General features: G+C 36.8%; 1 protein-coding gene across 1 annotated transcript; it reads right to left on the reverse strand.

The window, feature by feature from the left end:
• Positions 1–4,037: 4,037 nt before the first annotated feature.
• Positions 4,038–22,908, reverse strand: LOC145213666 (TNF receptor-associated factor 6-like). Its single transcript, XM_080082032.1, has 13 exons — positions 22,669–22,908; positions 22,206–22,338; positions 21,747–21,894; positions 21,288–21,449; positions 20,905–20,979; positions 20,218–20,295; positions 19,490–19,672; positions 17,810–17,918; positions 11,413–11,632; positions 10,355–10,471; positions 7,636–7,725; positions 6,400–6,577; positions 4,038–5,796 (listed from the first exon to the last, which is right to left on the reverse strand). The coding sequence occupies exons 1-13, from the start codon at positions 22,775–22,777 to the stop codon at positions 5,584–5,586; spliced, it is 1,815 nt and encodes a 604-aa protein (XP_079938158.1). The 5' UTR covers positions 22,778–22,908; the 3' UTR covers positions 4,038–5,583.
• Between the last annotated feature and the right edge of the window lie 121 nt (positions 22,909–23,029).

The raw sequence follows: 23,029 nt of genomic DNA on the forward strand, positions 1-23,029 counted from the left end.
AATGTTGCACCGTATCTGACAGTCACAAACAGAACATCTAAACCTGGCAAAACAAAGAACAAGGTAAGTGTAAAAGACTCGTTGCTGACTATCTTTTACCAGGTAACAAAATACACAAGGCTGGTATAACGGCATGTTATTTTCCTAACTTATTCCAATTATTGATCAAAGTAATTTTTAACCAACAAACCACTAATGATATCAGTCATAGCAAGTGAAGCTTTGACGTAGTCCAATTTTCTTCTGTCACTTGGTTTTGTAATCAACGTAACCAGTAAGACCAACAAATTTGAGAAGGCTACAGAAAATCCAAGAATTGCAAGGCAAAACAGTAAGAAAAATGCCGACGTAAAACTATAAAAAAAAATATGAAAATAAAACAAACTCGCAATAACTCACAAGGAAACAGTTAAAACAAAAAAATGAGTAAAACCGGTGGTATAAAGTTACCTGCAGTATTGACAGTCGATGAGTGTGGTTTGAAGGCATTGATTTGAGGCTGAACGAGAACAAAAAGCAGGAAGAGCACAAAACGAAGAAAAAATTACAGTCAAATTCCGCATTTCTTACGAGATTTCTTATCGACGCAAAGCTAACGTATGTCTAACTCGTGTATAACAGGCAAGAACTATACCTCAAGCAAACCGAATTAGCTCCAGTTTTCGGGAAGATTAAACAGACAATTGTCGAAAAAGAACTGCTTATTTGTTACCCTTTGTTTGGAAACAATAAGATATTAATAATTTATCAGTGATCCAGTTTTAACAGTATTTTTCAGTGTATGTTTTCAGGAGTGGGAAAATTTCACTCATATGGTTTATCAAACACTTTGAAATAGAACATAAAGTAATGACATTTTGTGTATTTAATTACAATATCTGGTAAAACAAATACAAGACAAATTTATAAAACACGGTTTTGCGACAAACGTCAATGGTTAACTGAAGTAATATTTGATCTTGTAAGTTTCTGTGGCCTTACTTTGTTCCAAAGTTTCTTCAGATTATTTTGAAACGACTGATCATAAGCACTGTACACCATCACGTTTATCAAACTGCAAACCAGTAAACATTGATTATAATAGTAAACGATGTCATACGAAACGTCAATTCTATAGTCGCACTTACCCAGTGGAAATAGCAAGAGTGTAACAGACAAAATACGACGAGGAGACAAGCTCACAAGGTACCAAACCCACGCTGGTCAAAACAGTTACAGTTACGACCAGTGGCGTATCTAGGATCGTTTTTAGGGGGGGGGGGGGGGGGGGGGGGGGCAATAATAAGAAATATTTTGCGACACCTGGCGGCGAAAAATGCGCCACCTTGCGGCAGAAAATGCGCCATCTGGCGGTAGACTGTGTAGACCTCTATGTTACTAAACTCGCAATATCAACTAAATGCTGGTTAGCCTAAGGCCCTGTGAAGCCCTTACTCTTGCTGTAAGTAATGAACGTATAGTCACGATTCGATCGTATACAATACATGTAACACTTTTTAACACTCGACACAGTTGTTTCTAACAGTGGTTGCCTCTTAATCATATTGTGAAATATCTTCACTTGTATGAGTGTGACATAACAAAGCTATTATAAAATCCATTGTGACGTCATACACGCAGTTGGACGCCAAGTGGCCTAGATTGGCATTGTTTATTGAGATGTGTGACGAGCATCAATGCGTTACGCACATTGCTATTTACAGTTTTGTCTGAAAGTGCAAGATTCAATACTAAAACAGCCGTTCAAAATTTCTTGAGGGGCGGGCATGGCAACCATAACGCACCTGCTGAAGAACCACACGCTACTGAAAAGAACCAGACTAAAATGAGGTGAACATATACGGACCGGACAGGGAGTGCGTTATACTTGAAAGGATACTTAACAGCAGCAAATCTTTGCATGCTCATGTACAGCAACTGGTAGGTGCACACTGAGTAGGCTGTGAAGTTCACAACCCCCAAAATGGTTGCCTCGATACTCCCTCTTGATAGAAATTCGATTTCCAGCATTTCAGAAACCGACGAATACAGGAAAATTACTCCGTACCGGACAGTCACAAACAGTGCGTCTAACCCTGTAAATACAGAATAAACAAGTGTCAATTAGTTTTAATGTTGATTATCTTCGACATTGGTGATGTCAATATATTTAATTGAATAAATGACTAACCGTTGATTACATCTGCTATAGCCAATGAATTAAGCCCTGACGTAGTCAACTTTTCTTCTGTCAGACGTTTTTGTTGTACAAACTACTGCAATAACCAACAGATTTAAGATGACAACGGAAAATCCAACAAATGCGATGAAAAACAGTAAGAAGAAAGCTGATGTAATACTGCAAACATACAAGAAAACGTTATTTGACATAAAAAGTGTTAACAGTTCAAAACTAAGATTAAAGAACAAAAAACTTGAATAAGGTTACCTGTAGTATTGACAGCTAATCAACGGAGTTTTAAAGCAGTGGTTTGAAGCCGCTTGAGAACAGTAGGCAAATCACATGTGAAAGTAATATTAACAGTTGAGTTGTCCATAACTGATGTTTTTACTCAGTCACAAATCAAACCTTTACACCCTGGCACGTCAAAAATAAAATGCCTAGGAACAATCTAGGCCTCAAACCACTCGTCAATTTAATTTTCGTGAAAAATATATGGGACAATGGCAACTGAGTTTACGAATTCTTTACGTTTGTTAGGAAACAATAAAAAAATTAATAATTTAAAACGTTATCTTCTCATGAACAATACGGTTTACACTTATGACAGATGTTGTTAGGTTGTTGATATAAATACATCATTTGACGGAGAATAGCAACGATTACAAAAACAACAGCACAAAGTTCTGGAGGCTTACTTGAGAAAATTCGACGCTACTTTTTCTTTCTTTCCAGTTTTTATTAAAATTTGTCAATCAAATGTTTAGGTTAGGTAACGTATGTACGGCTCCCTCTATTTTCGACCATTTTCAAAGATTAAATCTGATGCAAAATATAACCTGTGTATATAGCTTCTCATCAAAAACGGATTGATTTTCAATTTGTGTTTACCCAGCATCGCTTACCAGCTGCAAATTCAGGTGGCACTAAAACGCCACAACGACTTTCAAACAAAGGATTGGGAAAATGTGTTTTTCTTTTGTTTACCGTAGGCTTCTTTACAAGAAGAAAACCCATTATGTGTAAACTGGAAGTGGAACAAAAACCACCTCCTTATAAATTACACAAAACTAAACCACAACTTTGTTCTCTAAACATACGCTATATTCATGTTTTCTAATCACTTCTAACGAAGCCCAGTGAGCCGAACACCCGGAATTCAATCAAGCGCCGGTCAAGAACCACTGCACTAAACCATCAACCCCGAAATAGTCAACCTTCTCCCTGTGATGAAACTTTATGAGAAATATCAGTCGTTTATAAATAATATACGGTTGTCTTGATAATTCGTGGTTGTGTGAATATGCAACTTGTTTTTATAACTTTTATCAATGTTTCAACCCACTTTTCTTAACCATGTTGTGTCATGACCCTTATAAAATTTTAACAAACGCTTCGATCTCCTGTTAAAGAAACATGTCCCAAACGAAACGAATTTCAAAAATATCGCTTTAGGCAGCTATTGTACTACGGAATAAAAGCAGAAAGCAAAAGTGAAAATAGTCATAAACAGGCATTTAAACGCATTTCTGTAGCTTATTAACAGCTTGATAAACCTCAACCTAGTTTCGATTAATGTACCGTGGTACTGTAGTGTATCGGGAGAGATTTCCAAAATTGTGGTAAAAATGTTTTGATAACTACTACCGTTTCTTGTTTCATAACCTGATGCAACGCTACATCTAATTTTTGATATTTGGTGACAAAAAGCATTCCATCCCATCATCTTCAAATCGCAAATTTCCATCATTCGACTTGTGTTTTTTAACCTATGCAACTTAAAATATTAGAAAACATTGATCTATTGAAAAGGCACCTTATCGACAAATTTAACAACTGTTTACGATTAAACAAATTTACATTTTGTCGTATGAAACTTTAATGATAGAACAACTACGGCATTAGAACAACAAAAGGTGAAAAACGGAAAACTTCAACAACAAAACTAGAAGAAACAGCGGATATAAATTCTTATTACTCGCATAAAATGCGTCACGGAAATAAAACAAACATTAAAAATATTTATGGTGTGGCTCAAACTATAAGAGAAAAAAAGCCAAATGCCGATAAGATAACCCCAAATAAACGTTGTACATACCATGGCGATTTGGCCTTCTTGACTTCGAAATCTACGCGAAAAATATTTTTTGCACACTCTCGAAACCATTTACGCTACAAATCCTTAATTTTGCGAATTAGGGTATGATAAGAATCATGACTACGGTAGTTTTTGGCACAAACTGTTGAATTTTTAATACACAAGACTGGATTGTATGTACATGCACACAAATGTATACATATATTGCACAATCCCCGCAAAAAGTCCCCAACAAATCAAATCAAGAGCATTACTTGTGTATACGTTACATTTGTACTCCACCGACATGTTTTATGTTGAAATAATCAATTACAGAAATTATACACTGCTTTACATTGACCTTTGTCGCGTGCAAATGAAACGCACTTTAGATAACACCTAAAACTCCGATACACACCAAGCTTACATTGTACACCAAAGCAACGATAAATAGTAACAGAAATAAGGAAAAATTGGAAGTAATGTGTCGAAAACTAACAGCTCATACAATACGCCGCAAAATAAATTAAAAATAGTTCCTTTTTGGGTTTGCAAACTGGTGGTCCTCAACTTTTTGTGTTTACGATAACGAAACCCTTTAATATTTCATCCAATTTCTACACCTAAAAATTACTTGAAGCCCTTTTAAAGATTTAAGCACATTTCTTCAAATATAATGGGTTTGGCAGAACAATCAAAAATACTTGCTTTTTTGCTTTTACCTACCCCTCGAAACCAACATTCAGGATCTACAACTTGCGGTAGGGAGCATGGAAATTGAACATTAAAAAAAATGTCCCAAAGCGCAAGTTAATGTGTACGTAGTTTTTTTGCTGGAAAACTTCGAATAGGCAAGCTTTGCGACAGGGCAGCTTTCACATACAGTGATTCGATAGGTCGTGCGAGTGTTACGCAACATACCCTGAAAAACATAAACTACTAAGTAAGAAGAAAACAAACAAAGTGAAAATAGGCGAATGAGTCACAGAAAATCCGCCAGTAAAAGTAAATTAGAGACAGTGACGTGGAAATCGCAACAAACGAACGACGACAAAAAAACAAAATCATCGGAAACAATATGAGCAAAAGTTTGTTGTGTTATAGGAAGTACATGCGCTACACCTTACTGCATTAAGACAGCAAGCGGAACGATTTTTAACCCGACATACTAGTGTGGTTCTAAATTATTATTAGCCGTTTCGCCAGAGATTTTTTTCAAACGAACTGAAATAGGGAGGATTAGGGAAATCCACAAGCAATGATGTCATCTCTAGAAGCAACCATTCACAACGCGGGGAAATGAGCCGTTCACCACGAAGGGGTTTTCACCGGACTGGGCCAGACCCTACGCACATGATTCCGCGACCTTGACCTGAGCTTTGATCACCAGCGTATTGTCTTTCACGAAGCCCTGACTGTCAATCATGCGCAGAGGAAAAAAGTCAATATAGCCGTAGCCCTTCTGGTTGCGTTCGGTCGTCGGACGTTGGAAAGCCATCAGATTGGTTCGCGCCTCGAGGTTCTCGGTCACGTGACTTCGGGCGGATGGCAGTTCGCGCTGTACACATGGAAATTCCGTGTTTAAATGTCGTAATGTCGTTACATACTAACACATGTTGGTACATTTTAGTTTCCCGGAAACCGCAGATTAAACGTAGCCTATAATTGCTGTTTTTTAAAACTCTCTCATTAGATTATCATTTAATGTATACTTTCTTCTCTACAAATCTATCGATCCCAACACTGTAATACCAACCGCAAAGGGGAAACAAAAAACAAAAGTTTAAAGCCAGTGCAAAAAACCTACAAACGTTTCATACATAAAGGATCTTACCATAATAAGTTTTTTGTCATGACTTTTTACCACAGTGTGTACTGTGTTGGATAAACGCCAAGTCTTGATGCAGTGGGGTAATAGCTAACACACTAACATAATAAACACTCGTACAAAAGAGTTTTTAGGCCATATCCTCTATGACAATAGTTTATTTAGACATGACAATATGTTTCAGCAAAAAATAATTAGGCTTAAAGCTAACTCCAATCGCAATTTTGTTTTTACTCAAGCAGCTCTTTAATTTCATGTCTCTTAATTTTCTTAAACCTGCAACAAACAAACAAACAAACAAACAGACAGACAGGGTTAATTGTTTTTGTTTACCTGGTTTAACACGGTGAGAGTAATTGAACCTGAGAAGGGCCATGTCAGGAGGTCATCGTGCTCCCCCTTCATGATGTGGATGAAGAGTGAGAGGTGTGATCCTTGTGCGTCCTCCACCCCGTCAAGATTCACCCGCATGCACATCCGGTAACCCTGAGGACTCGTGTAGAAACCGGGACTATGAACAAAATACGTAGAGTTTAGTGTAAGCTGGAAAATGCTGTTTTTTATTTTGCTGATATTCGTGCCAGGTATCATCCAAAATGTATGCGAAGCATAAAACACAGTACGCCAGGGCCATTGAAGCATAAAAAAGATAAAACGTTCACTTATACTTTATGCTTTGAATACCGAACTGTTATCATAATAAATCAGGAAATTTTTCTGAAAGAAAGAAAAACAGCGCCATTTTTCTGAAAGAAAGAAAAAAAAACAATAAAATTAGAATCCAGTCTATGTGCATCGTGTTGTAAGGTACAGCTCAATGTAATTATACGTCATATCAATACAGGTGCTCCCAGTTCCACGCCTTTCATCCTTTAATTCGGGTTATTTACTAACGCCAGCCAGTTCATACCGCAGCGGTAGCATTCAAACATTAAACAGTGAGCGTTACGTCGTGCGTGTCACAGGCCACAGATTTTGTCACGAAAAAACCCTTTACGATGCCGCGTACCGCGCATTAGCCTAGACTGGACCTCTCAAGCAAAGGAGAAAGTCAACTCTCGTTGGTTGGGCGCTAATTTTTACTCAGTTCGTGCGGTTCAGATGTGCCGCCGGCGAAAGGCTTGTAATGGCGACGTGGTCTCGTTGATGAAATGTATGGGAGGGGATTGTGAATGTAATGATAAATGAGTAGGAAATGAATAATTACTCACGTTCGTAGATAGGGTTGGGATAAGATTTAAGTGAACCTATAAAATGCGCGTAGTAAGGCACGTTAGTGGGTTCAGGTATAAGACACGAATGGGTTCAGGTATAACGCAATAACGCAGCGTTTCTCAACTCTAATTCCACAGACTCGGAACAGAACCGTAAAAATTTTGCATGCGACCATCTTACGACATACAGTACACAAACGGGTAAGCAGGGGCAAAAACAGTCCTCCGTAAGAAAGAATAACAATACACCCAACCAGTTAGTAAATTTTCAATTCCATTTTGGCTTCTACACCTGAGGTTGTACAGATAAGCGGTACCAACTACACGATTCTTCGTAGTTATCACTACCAATTACCTGTGGAGGACCGGCGTTTCCCCGGTACAGGCTGACTTCCGCATCTGGGCGTAATCTTTGATTCTCCAATAGTAGACGCCGTTACAACACCTGCGAGACAAAAGAGACAAAATTCGGATTATAGCCAACCAAACTAAGATTTTGTATTTTTACTTAATCACAACAAATAGTAGAGAACGCTTTGGAAATAAAAATGAGTAACAAGTGCATGTAAAATAGATTCTAGTCTAAACAAACCAATGAATGCGCACAATAATTTTACAAAATTTAACTGAGGACATCAGGTTCCTAAAAGCAGTATCAACTAGATAAAGGGAAGTGTGGAACAGTTTAAGTTCGCCATTTGATTTCAGTTTTCGTTCTACGTATTTGAATTAGGTTAAAGTGTATTCTTAGGATAAGGCGTCTACTGTGTATGGAGTTCTAGATAGAATTTGGAGGTGTTGGATTAGTTTTATTTGCTGCTGACACTTCTCACAGAATCGCTTTTTCAAACAAAATCAAAATCAAAATAACTATTTACTTTTAAAAACAAAACAGGCTAATATACCGGTTTAGCATGGGAAAAATCGAGTCTTTAGAAGCACGCAATTATGGACTCGAATTCCCCAACCAAACCCATCATAATGCTCCCTAGTTGGTTTAAAACTTAATATAGAAAGAAAATAGAGGTGACGTATGAAAACAGTCGTTTTGCGAAGCTCCAAAGCGTGACGTATTAGTCAATTTTAGGTTGGGCTGAAAATGGTCTTTTCCGCCACAATGACCCTGTTGTCAAAACATCAGAACGTTAATAATCACAGCGCACCCAGTTTTATGCACAACCGGCGTGTCTATGCGTCGCTACGAAAGCTAACAACCGCCGTTGTTCGTTGACTCACGGTCAAAGTCTAAATATATTTGAATTTTTTGCACACGAATCATAGGAAGTCATATTTTACCCACAAGCTTTGTTTTGAACTTTTTTATACATGCGCCTTGAGTGCGTTTGTTTTTAAAGTATCTGATAGAACCTGCGGCAGATTTCGCAAGTAACTGGCAATACCTGTGGGCTCCTGATTTCGCAAGCGTTTTTTGTTAATGAAACTGTTTTTAAATAGCTGTCCCATTTTATTGCGGTATGATACCCGATCTATTAAAGTTGTATTGACCTTAATGGACATTAAATTCGGTCCCAGTTTGGACTCTTTTCACAAATAAGGATTGCTTAAAACGAATAACATAATTAGGCATCGATGGTTAAAATGGTCACAAATGCCAACATACACAGTGTTTAAAATAAACAGCCAAAATGATATACACGAGTCACACTACCGTGAACTTAATATCTAGCCATAGGAAACTTATACACGCGTTACACGACTTGTGTCTTTGTTACAAAGCAACGGTGTTTCCTACAGCGCAATCGACTGACGCATTGCGGTCGGTTTCGAAAGCCAATCGAAACTTTACAACCAGTGTAAATGCCAATGTACGATAATGTTTCCGCGCAAAATGTCAACCGAAGCGGAAATCTACGTATAGTAACGTTGTGGGGTTGTAATTGACGCAAAAGGCAAAGAAGATAGCAACTCTGTTACGCTATAAAGTGATTGAAATCGGAGACTCTCATTACACCTATGGAATTGAATGTTTTGTAGCTACCATAAGAATAAACAAAGTGTTTGCATCCACGGCTTGGGTAAATTATAAAGAAAGAAAAGTTTGCATTGAATATAAGGAAAAATGAGAACAATTCATTTTCAGGAAACAAGTTAATTTACCACTACTCTCAATAAACGGATGTACCACAATACCAAATAAAAATGCCGATTGATCTGAAAACCCTTTTCGGACAAGCCAAATGAATGATTGTTCATTTGTAAGTTTTGTGTTGAAATGGTTGTTCATAAGAGTAGACATGGTAGTTTCGTTGGCCTAAAAAAGATTAGCCCTATACACCAGTATGTATAGTTTGCTGTCATCGTTTTTAGTCCCTACACGTAGATAGATAGATACAAACAGTATGGTAAATATCCAGTTGCCTTTACACGTAGACGACCGCGGAATTTACGTGACAATGCACATTCAGGCCACTGGTGTTATCAAAACTCCCCTTTGCACCGGGACATGACAAATCGCGACTTCCTGTTGCCGCTTGATTGGTCACCGGTCAAAAGGCCAGTTTACTATTAGTTTTTGTTGTTAATTTTTCGGAAAGAATCAGCAGATTTTGCCTGCGGGCCTGAGTAACGAAACAAGTGTAAAATGGAGTACTCGATTCTAAGTTCCGTCGAAATTTCCCTCTTGGAAAATTCCAGGCCACTGCGGTGTGGTTTCACAGGAATTGATAGGTATTTATTTGCCTGTATACCTAATTGCTTTGCAACGCCTGTACCGACACACACATTCACGCATTAGAGCCGCTGCCATTTTTTTAGGTATGCCATTTATAAGAAATTTGAGCAAACATAAACATGAAGATTAAAACAAAGGTGACGTATTGCGTCTACGACTGAAAATTAGCTGTTTTTCTACTTTTTCTAAGCTTAAGCTTATTCGTTGCATTTCTTTCCCATAAACTCTTTCTTTCGACTTTTTTAGTGTTTGCGAAAACCGAAAAATTTTTTTTTAAATCCCTGCTTGATTTAGTAAACACTATTGGGTTCGATAAACCAAGCTTAAAAATCCCTCTGTCAGGCATTGTGAAGACCTAATAACAAAACCACACTGTACTTGCCTTAGCTCTTGTTGCTCAAGTTTGCTTTCAACCGATATTACTTTATTCGAAATCTCCTTCATTTGAAGCAGTTGGTTGTCCATTTTGGCCGAAAGTTCTCGTACATGGTGGTCAAGGCTGAAATGTACAAATAGTTTATAATTGGGTTTTGCTTAAAAAATCATTTTTCAAGCTTTATGTAACTAATGGCGTTCAGCGATACATTTTACCAACTTTAAAACAGGGATATGCGAAATAAAACTCCATGTTACTTGTTTTAAAGTGTGTTATTTTTTTTATTTTTTTTAAGTGTAAATGCTGTTGGCTTATTTGACCGAAGATGGAAGATAACAAAAAGGACAGGTCTGTCTGCCTTTTTAATTGAATAAAAACAGGATTTAGCCGTGATGAGGGGCAAGCGTGAAACCAGGGTTGCCGTCAGACCGACGTGGCCCTGTTTGTAATCAGGCGGCCAAGTGGAACGCGTTAATTTGGCGTGGCTCGATCGGTATATTAGTGACGTTCGCCCATTATTAAGTAAGGATTTTTGGTTCGCGTTTGGGAAAATGCAATCTGCGTGGCTAAAGCCAAATGAACTTTTCGTTTAGTCAGTCTGGTCTCCCGAAATCGATGTATGCGTGGATACGTGGACGTTAAAAGTGTTTGTAAACGTGGCAATATGAGCAGAACAGATCACTGATAATCACAATTAGAAAAACAAAATATCTGGGTTGTGTAAATGAAACTTTATTAGGGATATACGATCTGATAATATCTTGCGCTTGACGTTATCCCTCCACAACGCGTTAGAATAAATCAAACGTACATAAAATATTCATTAGTCATTGGATATAAAAGTGGTTGATTCATTAAAAAAAATAACATGGTCATCTTTTTGGTTTGCAACTGCATTTTACAATATTTTTAAGTTAGTTGATGTTTTTTGGCTTACGAAAACCCACTATGAAACAGCAAAAACGTATACAAAATGCAAGCGGTCTGGGTACGCGCATAGGCGGAATTTGATAAACATTGGAAGAAATATCCTTCTTAATCACGCTACAAAAAGTGATACACACCTGACTATTTTTTGGTCATGGTCGGTGTGCTTTTTCTGGAGGACCTGAAATGTGGTGGAGGTTGTGCACTCCCCTCCCGTCCCTCCATTCTGTGTCGCTACTACGGGAGAAGATCCTGATGAGGCGGATGAAGAAGTGATGGGGATGGGGATCTCATTTTCCTCCATGTGCTTGTTGTAAGCCTTGATCATCGCAATTTCGTCGTATTCCCCATTTTCCTCTGAACGAAAGACACGAATCTTGTTGAAACTAGAAAAGTGGCTTTCTGATATACTTCAATTTTATATATTCTATACGATATTTACCAATTTACTATACTATACACGATTGTATCTACATGTATGATTGTTTTTGCAAGCAAAAACGAATGGGTCCCCACACACGTGTTTATGCAGATATACGGTAAACCTATGTTGCAGTTATTTTTAGATTCTTAAGGACAATTTTTTTACAAAGCATTAACTTAACTTTAAAAGTTTTTGTCCGTATTCTTTTTGCATCATTATTGTCATATAATTACAAAAAATCGGTGAAAAATGAACAGGGAATATACTTTCAATTTAATCTCTTGCTTTGACCTAGATATTGTCGTTCAAGTTCAGTTTTAAACACATATTTTCCTAGAAAGCCTTAACTGTTATATTAGACACTATATAAAAAAGTCGTTTGCTACAAAGGTATACATAACAACTTGTTTTTCACTTAACATTGTTTCGCAAAAACGACCGTTTAATGACATTTTGACACTGTTTTTAACATCATGCAGTCCTTAGTGTTTAACAATACCGTTCAGCCTGATTTATACATTACTTAAGTACTGATTCTTGAATTGATTTGTCAAAAATAAAGAAGATACGTTATGACGAAAAATTCTCAACTGTGTTGTAATGCCTACAAGTTGACCTTTAGTGACCCGTGGTTATGCGGCGGCCAAGCTGACAACGAGAATTTAAAGACCAATTATCGCGGCGTTTGAAAAAGTTAAGTTTATTTTTTCATAGTTATGTTGATCAACGACGTTTTGCCTGACATAAACGAAACCGAAGTACGTTTATCGAGTTTAAATTACGTCTTAGGTTTAAAAACTTCGCCAAAACTGAAAATGCGCGTACTAACTCAATAAAGCGACACAGCATTGCTGCACAAAAAACAGCTGATTTCTAATCACCCAAACGACTGTCTCGTAAAACGTCTGTCCGGACGTCCAGCTGAGCACTCCCGCTCTGCCGCCTTAATCGTAAACCAGTGAATTCCTCCCTTGGGACTTATATCTGACTGATAGCGTACACATATTATGGGTTGTAAAGGTAAATACTTTAAATCAGTGGTTCTTAACCTGTGGGTAATTACCCCCAAAGGGGTAATTTGGCATTTTAAAAGGGGTAACATACATTTTCTGTTATAGTTATCTTTAGATTCTTGATAATCATTATTGTAACCAGCAAACATTTTGTAATGAGGGTCAAATTTATTCAAAATAATTCCATAAAAAGTCAATCTTAATAGATTTCTCGGCGTCATGCCACATTTTCAAAATAAAAAAGAAGTAACTTCGACAGCAAACGTTGTCATGCGCTTCTACTCCAAAAGTCTCAATTTGTTTCACTCATAACCATGCTATTTGTGATGTCATAAAACTAGAACTAAAGTCTCTCGTAAACATCTGTTTTGTATACAATTGAGTCCAGTTAGTGATAGGCATCATAGGCGTGAGGTAGCATTTGTTGTTATTGTAGTAGTAAGGCTAATTTAGACCCCAAAAATATTAGATAATGTTTTTCTGAAAAGGGGTAATTGATATCCATCAAAACATTTTGTGGGTAACAACAGAAAAAAGGTTAAGAACCACTGGTTTAAAGGGTGGAAAATGGGTGAATCCGGAAAAAAGATACAAAATTCTTTAAAAAACCTTACATTGCACCAAGCAACAAAACAAGAAATTCCAAGACGCTGTACTTTAGTCAGTACAGCCGTTAAAAAAAATTACGTTTTGGGGGCCTGTGGGTGAACCGCTGGGTCAATCGGGGTCAAACTTCAGGAGGATCAAATTTAGATTATTAACTAACATCTCTGTAAATTTGAATAAATTTAAAGCACTCTTTCTTGACCAAACGCGTCTCACAAACCAGCGTTAGACAGAAAAAAGAAAAAAGAAAAAAAGAAAAAAAAATACGGACAAAAACAATATGTGTCCCCTTCAGGGAAGGGGACCCATAAAAACAGCACAGCATAGTGCAGGTGCACACAGCTACGGTAAAATCACGTAAGTTAGCTGTGTCGTGGTATAATGCTCCATAACCTGCGGGCAAAATGGAGCACTTCAAACACCAAAATCCGAGCACAAGGTGTACTCGATTACATCATGACTAACCACGTTTATCCGGTGAAAGCAAGAAACCTGTATTACTTAAGTATTGCAGCTAAGTCGCCACCACCAAATGTGGAATTCAGTTCACTAAATATGACTAAGGGGTATTCGAGCTGTTTACATGCGTTCACGATTTTGAAACCTCAATAACGAAACTGTTATCACCGAGTATTGTGGGTATCTTTATAGCAGGGTCAAAACAATAGTGTCCATAAGGGAGTTTACGCCGGTGTATTGTCTGCAGCGATTTCAAAGGCGAGCGGGGGACGGAAGGAAGATAACTTGCGAAAACAATCGAATTTTCGAAAAACTTCCAATGAAAACCACTGAAAAGCAGGGCGATGCGGCAATTCTGCCAATTGCATGTGGAATTGGTTTGGTTGTTACAAGTTTTGTTCCAGCATAGATGCGTCATAGATTGCACCTGGAGTGAAGGATCAAGCATCAGAAGTAGGGCAATGTAGATAAACACCTTTTTTCCCAACTATTTTGGAAGTGCAATATAGCTGAACACTTTTTCTATGGTGTGCAACAGCATGGTAAAACTTGTAAACATTTGTTTAACTTTTAGATTTCCAGAGTGTGCAAAAAATTGACTTCTGTCTGAAAAAACATTGGACAGGGCGAGTACCAGCGAGAGTTTGTTTTCAACATGGAATTACTGTGGTCCATTTGCCATCCTGTAGAAATTCAAAACGACTTTGGCCGAAATTATGCGGAGAATGAAATACATGGAATCAGAATGTGAATGATATTTCCTACTAAATGTGAATGCCAATGACCGCATCTGATGTAAGCCAGTTTGTCTCCTGAACAATTTGACATTTGCTACTGAGGTGAAACAAGTTCGGAATAGGATTACGAATACGGTCAAGTAAAGCCTGTACTGTAAAAGTCAAAAGAACGTTGGAACTGCCAATGACAACCAAAGTTCCTTTGCACTTGCTGTACACTCTGGTTATGCTATGAAATATATTTTATCCAATGCTCTACTAAGATAAATGTTAAATGCTTAACGTTGCAACCGTTGCACTCCAAAAAGCAATGAAATGGTTGCTCGTTTATCATTGTATGGTCAACTTTTGTTTATGTTTCACAGCTTCATTGAGCGTCGAGGCGCTTTTAAATACACGCTTCATGAAACATCTTGCGTTTGTGTTCAGGTTGGTTGCTTGTCAGTTAAGGAACTTGCTAAAAAGCTATCAAGACCTTTTCCCACTTTACAGTTACACATATTTCAACACTGTAGAGTTGTAAGTATCTCTGATGTAGGAGTATGAACCCAGCCCCAACCCGAAAGTACACGCCTGAATCTGGTCAAACCACTTTTTTTTTTAAAATAAGCGTGAATTATGTTCCATTTGCCAATATGAAATTATGCAGCACAAATGTGGTTGAGTACCAGGTCCGATTTAATAACGCTATTTTTTAAACTTAGGCACAAACCCACCTGGCCCGAATTACATCTGAGATGAACGAATCGAAAAGTTGATTGGCCAAAAATGAGTTTGTGAAAGATGTATTTTGCGTCATTACTTTGGTTTAAAAAGAACTTATCGACGCTGCATGTTTATATTGCGGTAACAAAACAACGTGCAAACGTGCAGACTAAAGATAAGATATGGGCGTTTATTTGTGCAATGTCAACGTATATCACGTTCACACGCTCATGTTCCCACACTATATGATTAGTCGACGCACTGGCAGACTACAAATTTGCACAGAATGTGAATTCATTATGTTCAGATTGGGATGTTAAACAAGGCGTGCAAACAAAACTGGCAGGTTCGAAACCGAAAATCTTTCACGCTATTGACAGCACAGCGCTTCAGCGAACGTCGTGTCTGGCATATTTTCCCGGCTTGAGTTAAGCGCATTGGTAGAGATTCATATGCATACACATCGACCACAGAATTTTTGCAGGGCAATCGGTGCGGTTTCTGCGACCAGAAACAGCTCGTTTTCAATTTTAACTACCAGAGCAGAGAGCTTTGAGTATGCGCAGATTGTTTTGGGCTGGATTTCGTCGGAATTCTTTGCAATTTTTGCTCCGTCTGCCTCAGGTGCGATTGACGGTTTCAATTTCCCGGGTGTGCCGCTTTTAAGGTCGTGCACGGGCGGTGTTAAGTATTTTTTCGCGACATATCGATCAAACCAGACTTCTTCTATTCAGTGCCCAAGCCGCCACTTTAAAAGGTTGCCTGAATGGTAGGAAGTGGTATCGTGCACAATGAAGTAAAACCACCACACACTTTCCTTGAAGGCCACAAAGAAACAATTAGGTGGTAAAAGCATTCCGTTGTCAAAATATACCAAAATTTTGACTACAACCTTTTTGACTGAGTCTATTAAGGTCCAAATGTCCTTTTTTTGTCTTGCAATAAGTAATTAAACCAAACATTTTTGATTACGAATGGCATTTCATTCTAAAACATAAGCTTGGTGTTTCAAACACTTACGATTGCCCTTGTTTTGTGTGCAGCAACCTTGCGAACAATGGATAGTATTGCGACTCATAAATAAATGTCACATTTTAAACACGTAATATCATGAATACATATAACCCTTTACACAAAATTTTAGGATTTCCATGAAAACTTGCAACTTTGACCAGTACTTCTTACAAGTTAATAAAGGTGCTGAGTTCAAACGCCTACACTTTTCGCGCGCCAAATGTTTTTTATGGGCAAGACATATCACTTGGAGATCTTATCTGAGCACAAACCGACCAGGATACTCACGTTTAAAAATTCATTAGCTGCGAACTGTCACGACAAGATCGTCCAGCTTGCAAAATTGTCAACCAGTATAAACAACCGTGTTCATTGTACTGCATATATTGTGTACAACGTGTGCATTTCGTTTTCTCTTGTTTAAGGCGTTGCCATAGTTACAAAATTGCTAGCTACTGAACCAAGCTGCAACTTAAAATTGGGCATGGGGTACGCTTCTATTCAATAAACTAGGGGTGCGGCATACCACAATAACCAGTTACGGCAAAAAACGATACTCATTTCTGACAAAAGGTTGTCCAACGGCAATTTATTAACATAAATATTAGCCGATCCGATCACGCGATCCCAAACGCAAATCTACAGTTTTTATGTCCATTTTATTGTAATTACTCACAGTCGGGCAACAAAACCAGTATTGACGCATGTGAAATTCGTTTTAACTTGCGGAGAAGCGCAAAGCCATCACATGCAACCAAAGAAATGCGTCAGAGTGACTTGCTGGTACATAATTCGTGCAATGAGAGATGCTTGCGCAAGAGTAGACAACGATGTTTTGTGAGTGTGTGTGTGGGGGGCCCAGTTAGATAAGCACAACTTTAAGTGGGTATTTTAAATATCCCACGGTCCCACTGCAACGCCTACAGAGGATCAACAATTGGCGTTTGTGTTGTTTACTGCATGGTGAAAAACAAAATCAATCACACAGTGAATCAATAGGAACCGACTAGACCGCGACTCTTCAAAATTAAGAGTACACAGTAATTTGAAGAAAGAGATGCCAATCATTTCCTCACTGTTACATCGGATGAAACTATTGTGTATTACTAACCCACTAGTTTCAACAGTAGATTAAAAATATTTGCTAACAAGAACTTCCGCCCCACTGTTTAAACACATATAGAAGATTTTATTTGTTTGTGTAAGCAGCAATTTAAACTCAATTAACTTACTGATCCAAACAAAATAAGAACCAATTACCAATATTCTAGTTTTACTTGAATTTACAGAGAAATCATGTTACATATATATCCTCTTCAGTGATACTTCAACTTCTATGTGTATTAGATTATGTATGTATATATATATATGCACAGACTAACTAAATTGTCAATTATGTAATGAGTAAATGAAAATCTGTTTTTTTTTCAAAACTGTATATCTCCAGCAATATGTGCAAAATTGGACAATGTGGTTTTACTACAACATGTTAACATGATATTCTTGATGGACAAAAAAAACTACAAGAAAAGGAAAAAGTAGCAAATTAGGCCGAGTAACCATAATATTGTGTTACCTGTTCCTGAAGCACTAGGTGTTTCATTAGTAAGGTCAGCATCGTAAATGTTTACACTGCTCAGTTCATCCTGGTCGTCCAAATCCAGGCCTGCCATGGATGTCCGTAACTGTACATAAATGTACATGTAAGGGTAAGGAAAAATATAAAATGTATTTTTAATTTAGGACCTAAATACACGTTTCCTGTTTCAAATAATGTATCCAGTGTCAATGAAATTCAAGCAAAAAGGCATCAAGCTACTAAGATCTTTTTACGTTTACCACTGACAGATATGGTTTTTAAACAAAAACAAAACCAGTCTTTTATTGACCTTTTTTAATTTGGAATTGCCAGAACATTCCACAATATATCAGCATGTGGTATTTGTTGGAAAATTAAAATAGACAAAGAATTTTAGCCAAAAATCTGTTGGAAATACATTTTTAATTGTGTAACAGCACCCCGGGTTTCTGTGCACTCTGACTCACACACAGCAACTCAAAGAAGTCCCCCTAATTTCCTGTTTATGAGTGTTCAATTTCAGGCAATTTGTTTCAAAAATATGAACGTCACCACCCACAGCAAGATATGATTAAAACAGCAGAACTACATGAAGTATTTGCATCAAATAAGCATTTTTTTAAGTTGTTGCTACAAAACATAAAGAACTGTATGTTCTTTTCATTAGAAACAAATTTATCATTATAAGTTTACAAGCGAATAGCCAAAGTTGAACTATTCACTTCAGGGGATAGGTCAGTATATAATTGCTTGCTAATGTGGCAAATTGGTGGAAAAGTGCTCCTGATGTTTTAAGGTGAACATCCGCTAACTCCCTACATAAGAGGTAATTTACAGAAGCACTAATAGGCAAATGAAAGTCATTTATTTGAATCATAACTCATGCCTGGGGCTTTTTTGCCACCAGCTATGTGTTCAATTCAGAGGCTTGTCACTGTAAACAATTGGTTGTCACAACCTGAATCTGAAAGGTTAACCAAACATAATGTCACAAATTGCCTTTATAAGCAACGTGGGAGGTCAAAACTGAAATAGTTAAACAGAATTAAATTTTTACACACTTGCAAAAAAGAATGATTGTTAAGCAAAACGAACTACTGCTACCATTCATAATACATCAACAGAATTGGTATTGTAATACACAAACTTACCACTTGTTTAATTTCTACATCTATTAGTGTAAATTTGACGTTGAAACAAGTAAATTTGCAACTTTAATGTATGATCTAGCTACTTATTTTTACACAAAATAGCTGAAAAACATGTTGACTTCATCTAAATCCCCGCTTTACACAGTTTAACATGAGTGCAGATGTTTCAAAGTGATAACATTTTTGTCAAATCCGATTGTGACAAAAGTCGTGTCAAGTTTAACACAAATATAGGAGAAATGGATTACTATGGCTGTCAAACCAGCATCAAGTGTCAAAGACCACCTGTGTTTGTCAGCAAAACATTTTTTTGTTATATTTTAGCAAGTAAAACAAAAGTATGTCTAGTTTGACAATAAAATTTTGGTTAAAAACAAAAGAAACAAATATCACCATAGGACTTGGTACAAAATAACATTCAAAGACCTAAAGGGCAAACAAAGCACAAAATCCATTCACCAGACAGATCTAGTTTCAGTTTCACTTCCTGAATTCTACTTATTTTTTAAAACACACATCTACTTACCATAGCAGCTGGGGAAAGATTCATGTTGTTGTCATCGATCTGCTTAATTTTGTCCTTGGCTTCTTGCAAGCTTTTCTGTAGAGCATCGTTGTGTTTTTGCAATGCACTTACTGTGCTGAGGAGATATTGAAGATGAATTTGTGTTGCACCTTCCATGTGCTTTTGAATGCCGTGCCGGGACAACTGCAAGATATAATATATGTTGTTGTAAATTGCCAAAGACAAACTTATGCCTGGAAGGGTAAGTTTTATACTGAGAGGTTTCCCTTCAAATATGCAACATACCCACACATTACAATTGGGTTAAACTACCACTGACAAAAACATACATTGAATTTTTGCAATTTAGTACACCATATGTCGGTTTTGTAAGTGAAACAAACAAACAGCTTCAGGGCATTCAAAACTGAACCACAGCAACATACATATTGAGTATCACAAGAGATTTGATGATAACAGTGGATTAGTTGTGGTTCTGGTAAATTATCCAGAAAATTGAATGAATGCATCATATGTTTTGGACTTTTGAGAAAACAGACAAAAAATGATTCATACCCATTACCCATAGCACCCATAATGAAAACCAAACCTTAGCACATACATGTAAAGTACTTCCGAATGGAAGCAGCGCAACCTGTTTCAATTGGGACATCATTACCATATAAGATGCTTTACACAGGAAACATTCCAGTCATAACTGAACAGAAAATCAATAGTTAACAGCTTACCTCCAAATGGCAACCAACTTTGTCAAAAACACAGCGAATTGGAGCTTGAGGACACTCACCACTTACATGCTGATTTAGCTGCAAAACATAAATGCAAATAAGTAGCAGATTTGCAAGGCTGGTGCCTTAATTTGTGTGATTTGCAGACAGGTTTGTTTACAAATCAAATATTTGTACATGCCTTGATGCTATTTAAATGACAAAGAGAGGGAGCAAATAGAAAACAGGATCAATCGATTAGAACACACATTATAACACATTTAAATAGTGCACAAAGTAACCAAAGAATTTGTTCAATATTTTAGGCATCTGGTAATGATTAATATAAACATCCTCAACATTGCAATTATAAATTTATATCAAAAATAAAGTTAGCAACAACAATACTTGGAAGCTACTACACACAAGTAATGAGTAACTGCAATGAAGTTATCCTTTGTATAGGCAACCTGATACTGTGTTGTCAACCCACGAACCAGAACTGATATATGCAAATCATATGCCTGGAAAATTTTCGTCAAATTTATACAACCAACACCAGCAATGCAGTTGTCAGATATACTTTCTTAAAACATGATGTTCGAGCAACTTTAAGAATTTAAAACTTTAACAATTCAAATTTCTAATTGCCCTGTTCCCATTGTTTTCCAACTAGTCTGTTGCTTAGAAATGTTTAAGTGAACTTACTCGATAGCGCTTAATTTGATGATGACAGTATTGGCATTCCACTGGCTGATGTTGCTTACAATCTTCTTCATGCTCCTGATACAAAAAACTTTAAACTTTGAGTTTGCAAAGAACAATTATTTTGTACTTACAAACAAAAATGTACAACTTTCAATATTTGTAAATTTGAATAAAGTAGTTTTTGGGAAAAAAACGTTTCTGGTGATAAATACAAAAAAATATCCAGAAAGCGAAAATATATACTTTGATAATGTTAAACAACACAAAGATGGTATTATGTCTGTGCTTACTAATGCTTAGTCTGTTTTAAGGTAATATTGTCAGGAGTGTTTGCACACTGAAAGCCATAAACAGTCAATTTATTAATTTATTGGTGTACTTACATTTTGAGCATTAAAGGGAAATTCTTGTTGACAAATAGAGCACATGATTGGGCGCATTGGACAAAGATCTGATTCGTGACGATCACAATCTTCTACTAACAACAGTTCACCACATCCGTGTTTGCAGGAAACCTTCCGAAATGGACATGCCTCTATGTGTTGCTGCAATTTAAGTTTTTATGATTACAGACTAAATGCTGTAATAAATAAAATCTACTCTGAGCAGCACTAAGTAACAGAAATAAGCAATTTTAATACTCTCAACTTAACAAAGCAAAAGCATGTCTTACAGACCAAGAACTGTTCTAGCAAGATGTTTTAAAACCAGTATGACAGCTTTATTAATAGCCAAAGGACATTTGCCTGTTATGGTCAATCCAAACACTTAATCAAATGCAAAAAAAGATAATAAAAGCTTAAAAGCTTGCAAAAAAACTACAATCAATTTCAAGTTTTTACCTCTATATTCCTCAGCTCTGACACAACATCACAGTTGTCGTTTGTACACCTGACTTTTAAATCAAGGACTTCTCGGTGGGCTGAACGATCTTGAAATAACTGCTTTGGAGATAAGATCATCTGATCTATCGGGCAGCGGGCTTTTTTTCTAAAATTTATTACCCATGACATAAAACTGTTTGCTTGTGATAAGAATGTTATAATTAGCATTGAAACTTGTTTCCAGTAAATATATGTACAGTATGTGTATCACCACAATTCAACAATCATTATTTTTATGCTTGTTGTGTATATTTTCTCTCTCTTAATTTAGCCTATATATATATATTTTATGTATAAATGAAAGTATAATTACATTTTTTTCTGAAACTAACTGCCAAAGATTTAATCAACATAAACCTGAAGATATATTCTAAACGTTCCAATTATAGATAAAAATAAAATGAAGAAATGTCATACTTTATGCATCGCAAAATACAGAGATGACAAAAGCGATGACCACAACCAGTTTGAACAGGATCTCTCAAAGCAAGCAAGCATATTGGACACATGTACTTGTTGTCAAGTGTTGGAATAAACTCATAATCATAACCTGCAAAAATTAAATTCAAGCATGTTGTGAACTCAACAAGAACGTTTTTCTGCATTTTGCCTCAACTCAAATACATAACTTGTACAACTGGAAAACAACTTAACCAACGGTAAAAAGTGTTTATTAATGTCGTAAAAGCTTAGAATCAAAATCAAATTGATAATGTACATGTAATTTGACAGACTTTTTTGCACATTTACAGAGAATTTTTTGGTAAACACTGGAATACAGTTTAGGATGGACGATGAAATCAACTGGATTATGGAATTAGAACCACAATTAGTTGATTGCATTCATAAAAGTATGTTATCTATGTTATCTAGGACATACCCACTGTTGTGTTATCATCAAATCCATTTAGTTCATTGGTTAGGACATCAGGTGATGATACAGGTGATGCCCTTTCAGTGCTGCGTGGTATTCCAAGTTTTACCGACATTGCAAACTTAAACTCAAAGCCATAAACAAGAACTAGAATCAATAGTCAATTTCCACCAAGTGTTTGCAGTGGTTTGAAACCTTAGTTTTTGTAAGCTGTTAAGTTGTACTAACAAACGAAAACAAAATAGCAAAATGTCTTACTGTACTCGGAATTGGTACACTAATAACTAATATTTTATGTTTTATCATAAACATTACTGCCAAGGTAGTGGATGTTTCAAACATGTACTGATGATGACAACAGAGATTG

This window comes from Phallusia mammillata, chromosome 2 (genome assembly GCF_965637545.1).
Source record: "Phallusia mammillata chromosome 2, kaPhaMamm4.hap1.1, whole genome shotgun sequence".
NCBI lineage: Eukaryota > Metazoa > Chordata > Ascidiacea > Phlebobranchia > Ascidiidae > Phallusia > Phallusia mammillata.

Excerpts from the sequence above, each read along its gene's own strand:
- LOC145213666 (XM_080082032.1), bottom strand. The coding sequence starts at position 22,777 with ATGTCGGTAAAACTTGGAATACCACGCAGCACTGAAAGGGCATCACCT. Across the intron at positions 10,472-11,412 it reads CATGACCAAAAAATAGTCAG|CCTTGACCACCATGTACGAG; the intron begins GTGTGTATCACT and ends TGTACATTTCAG. Across the intron at positions 5,797-6,399 it reads CTCTCACCGTGTTAAACCAG|CGCGAACTGCCATCCGCCCG; the intron begins GTAAACAAAAAC and ends CCATGTGTACAG.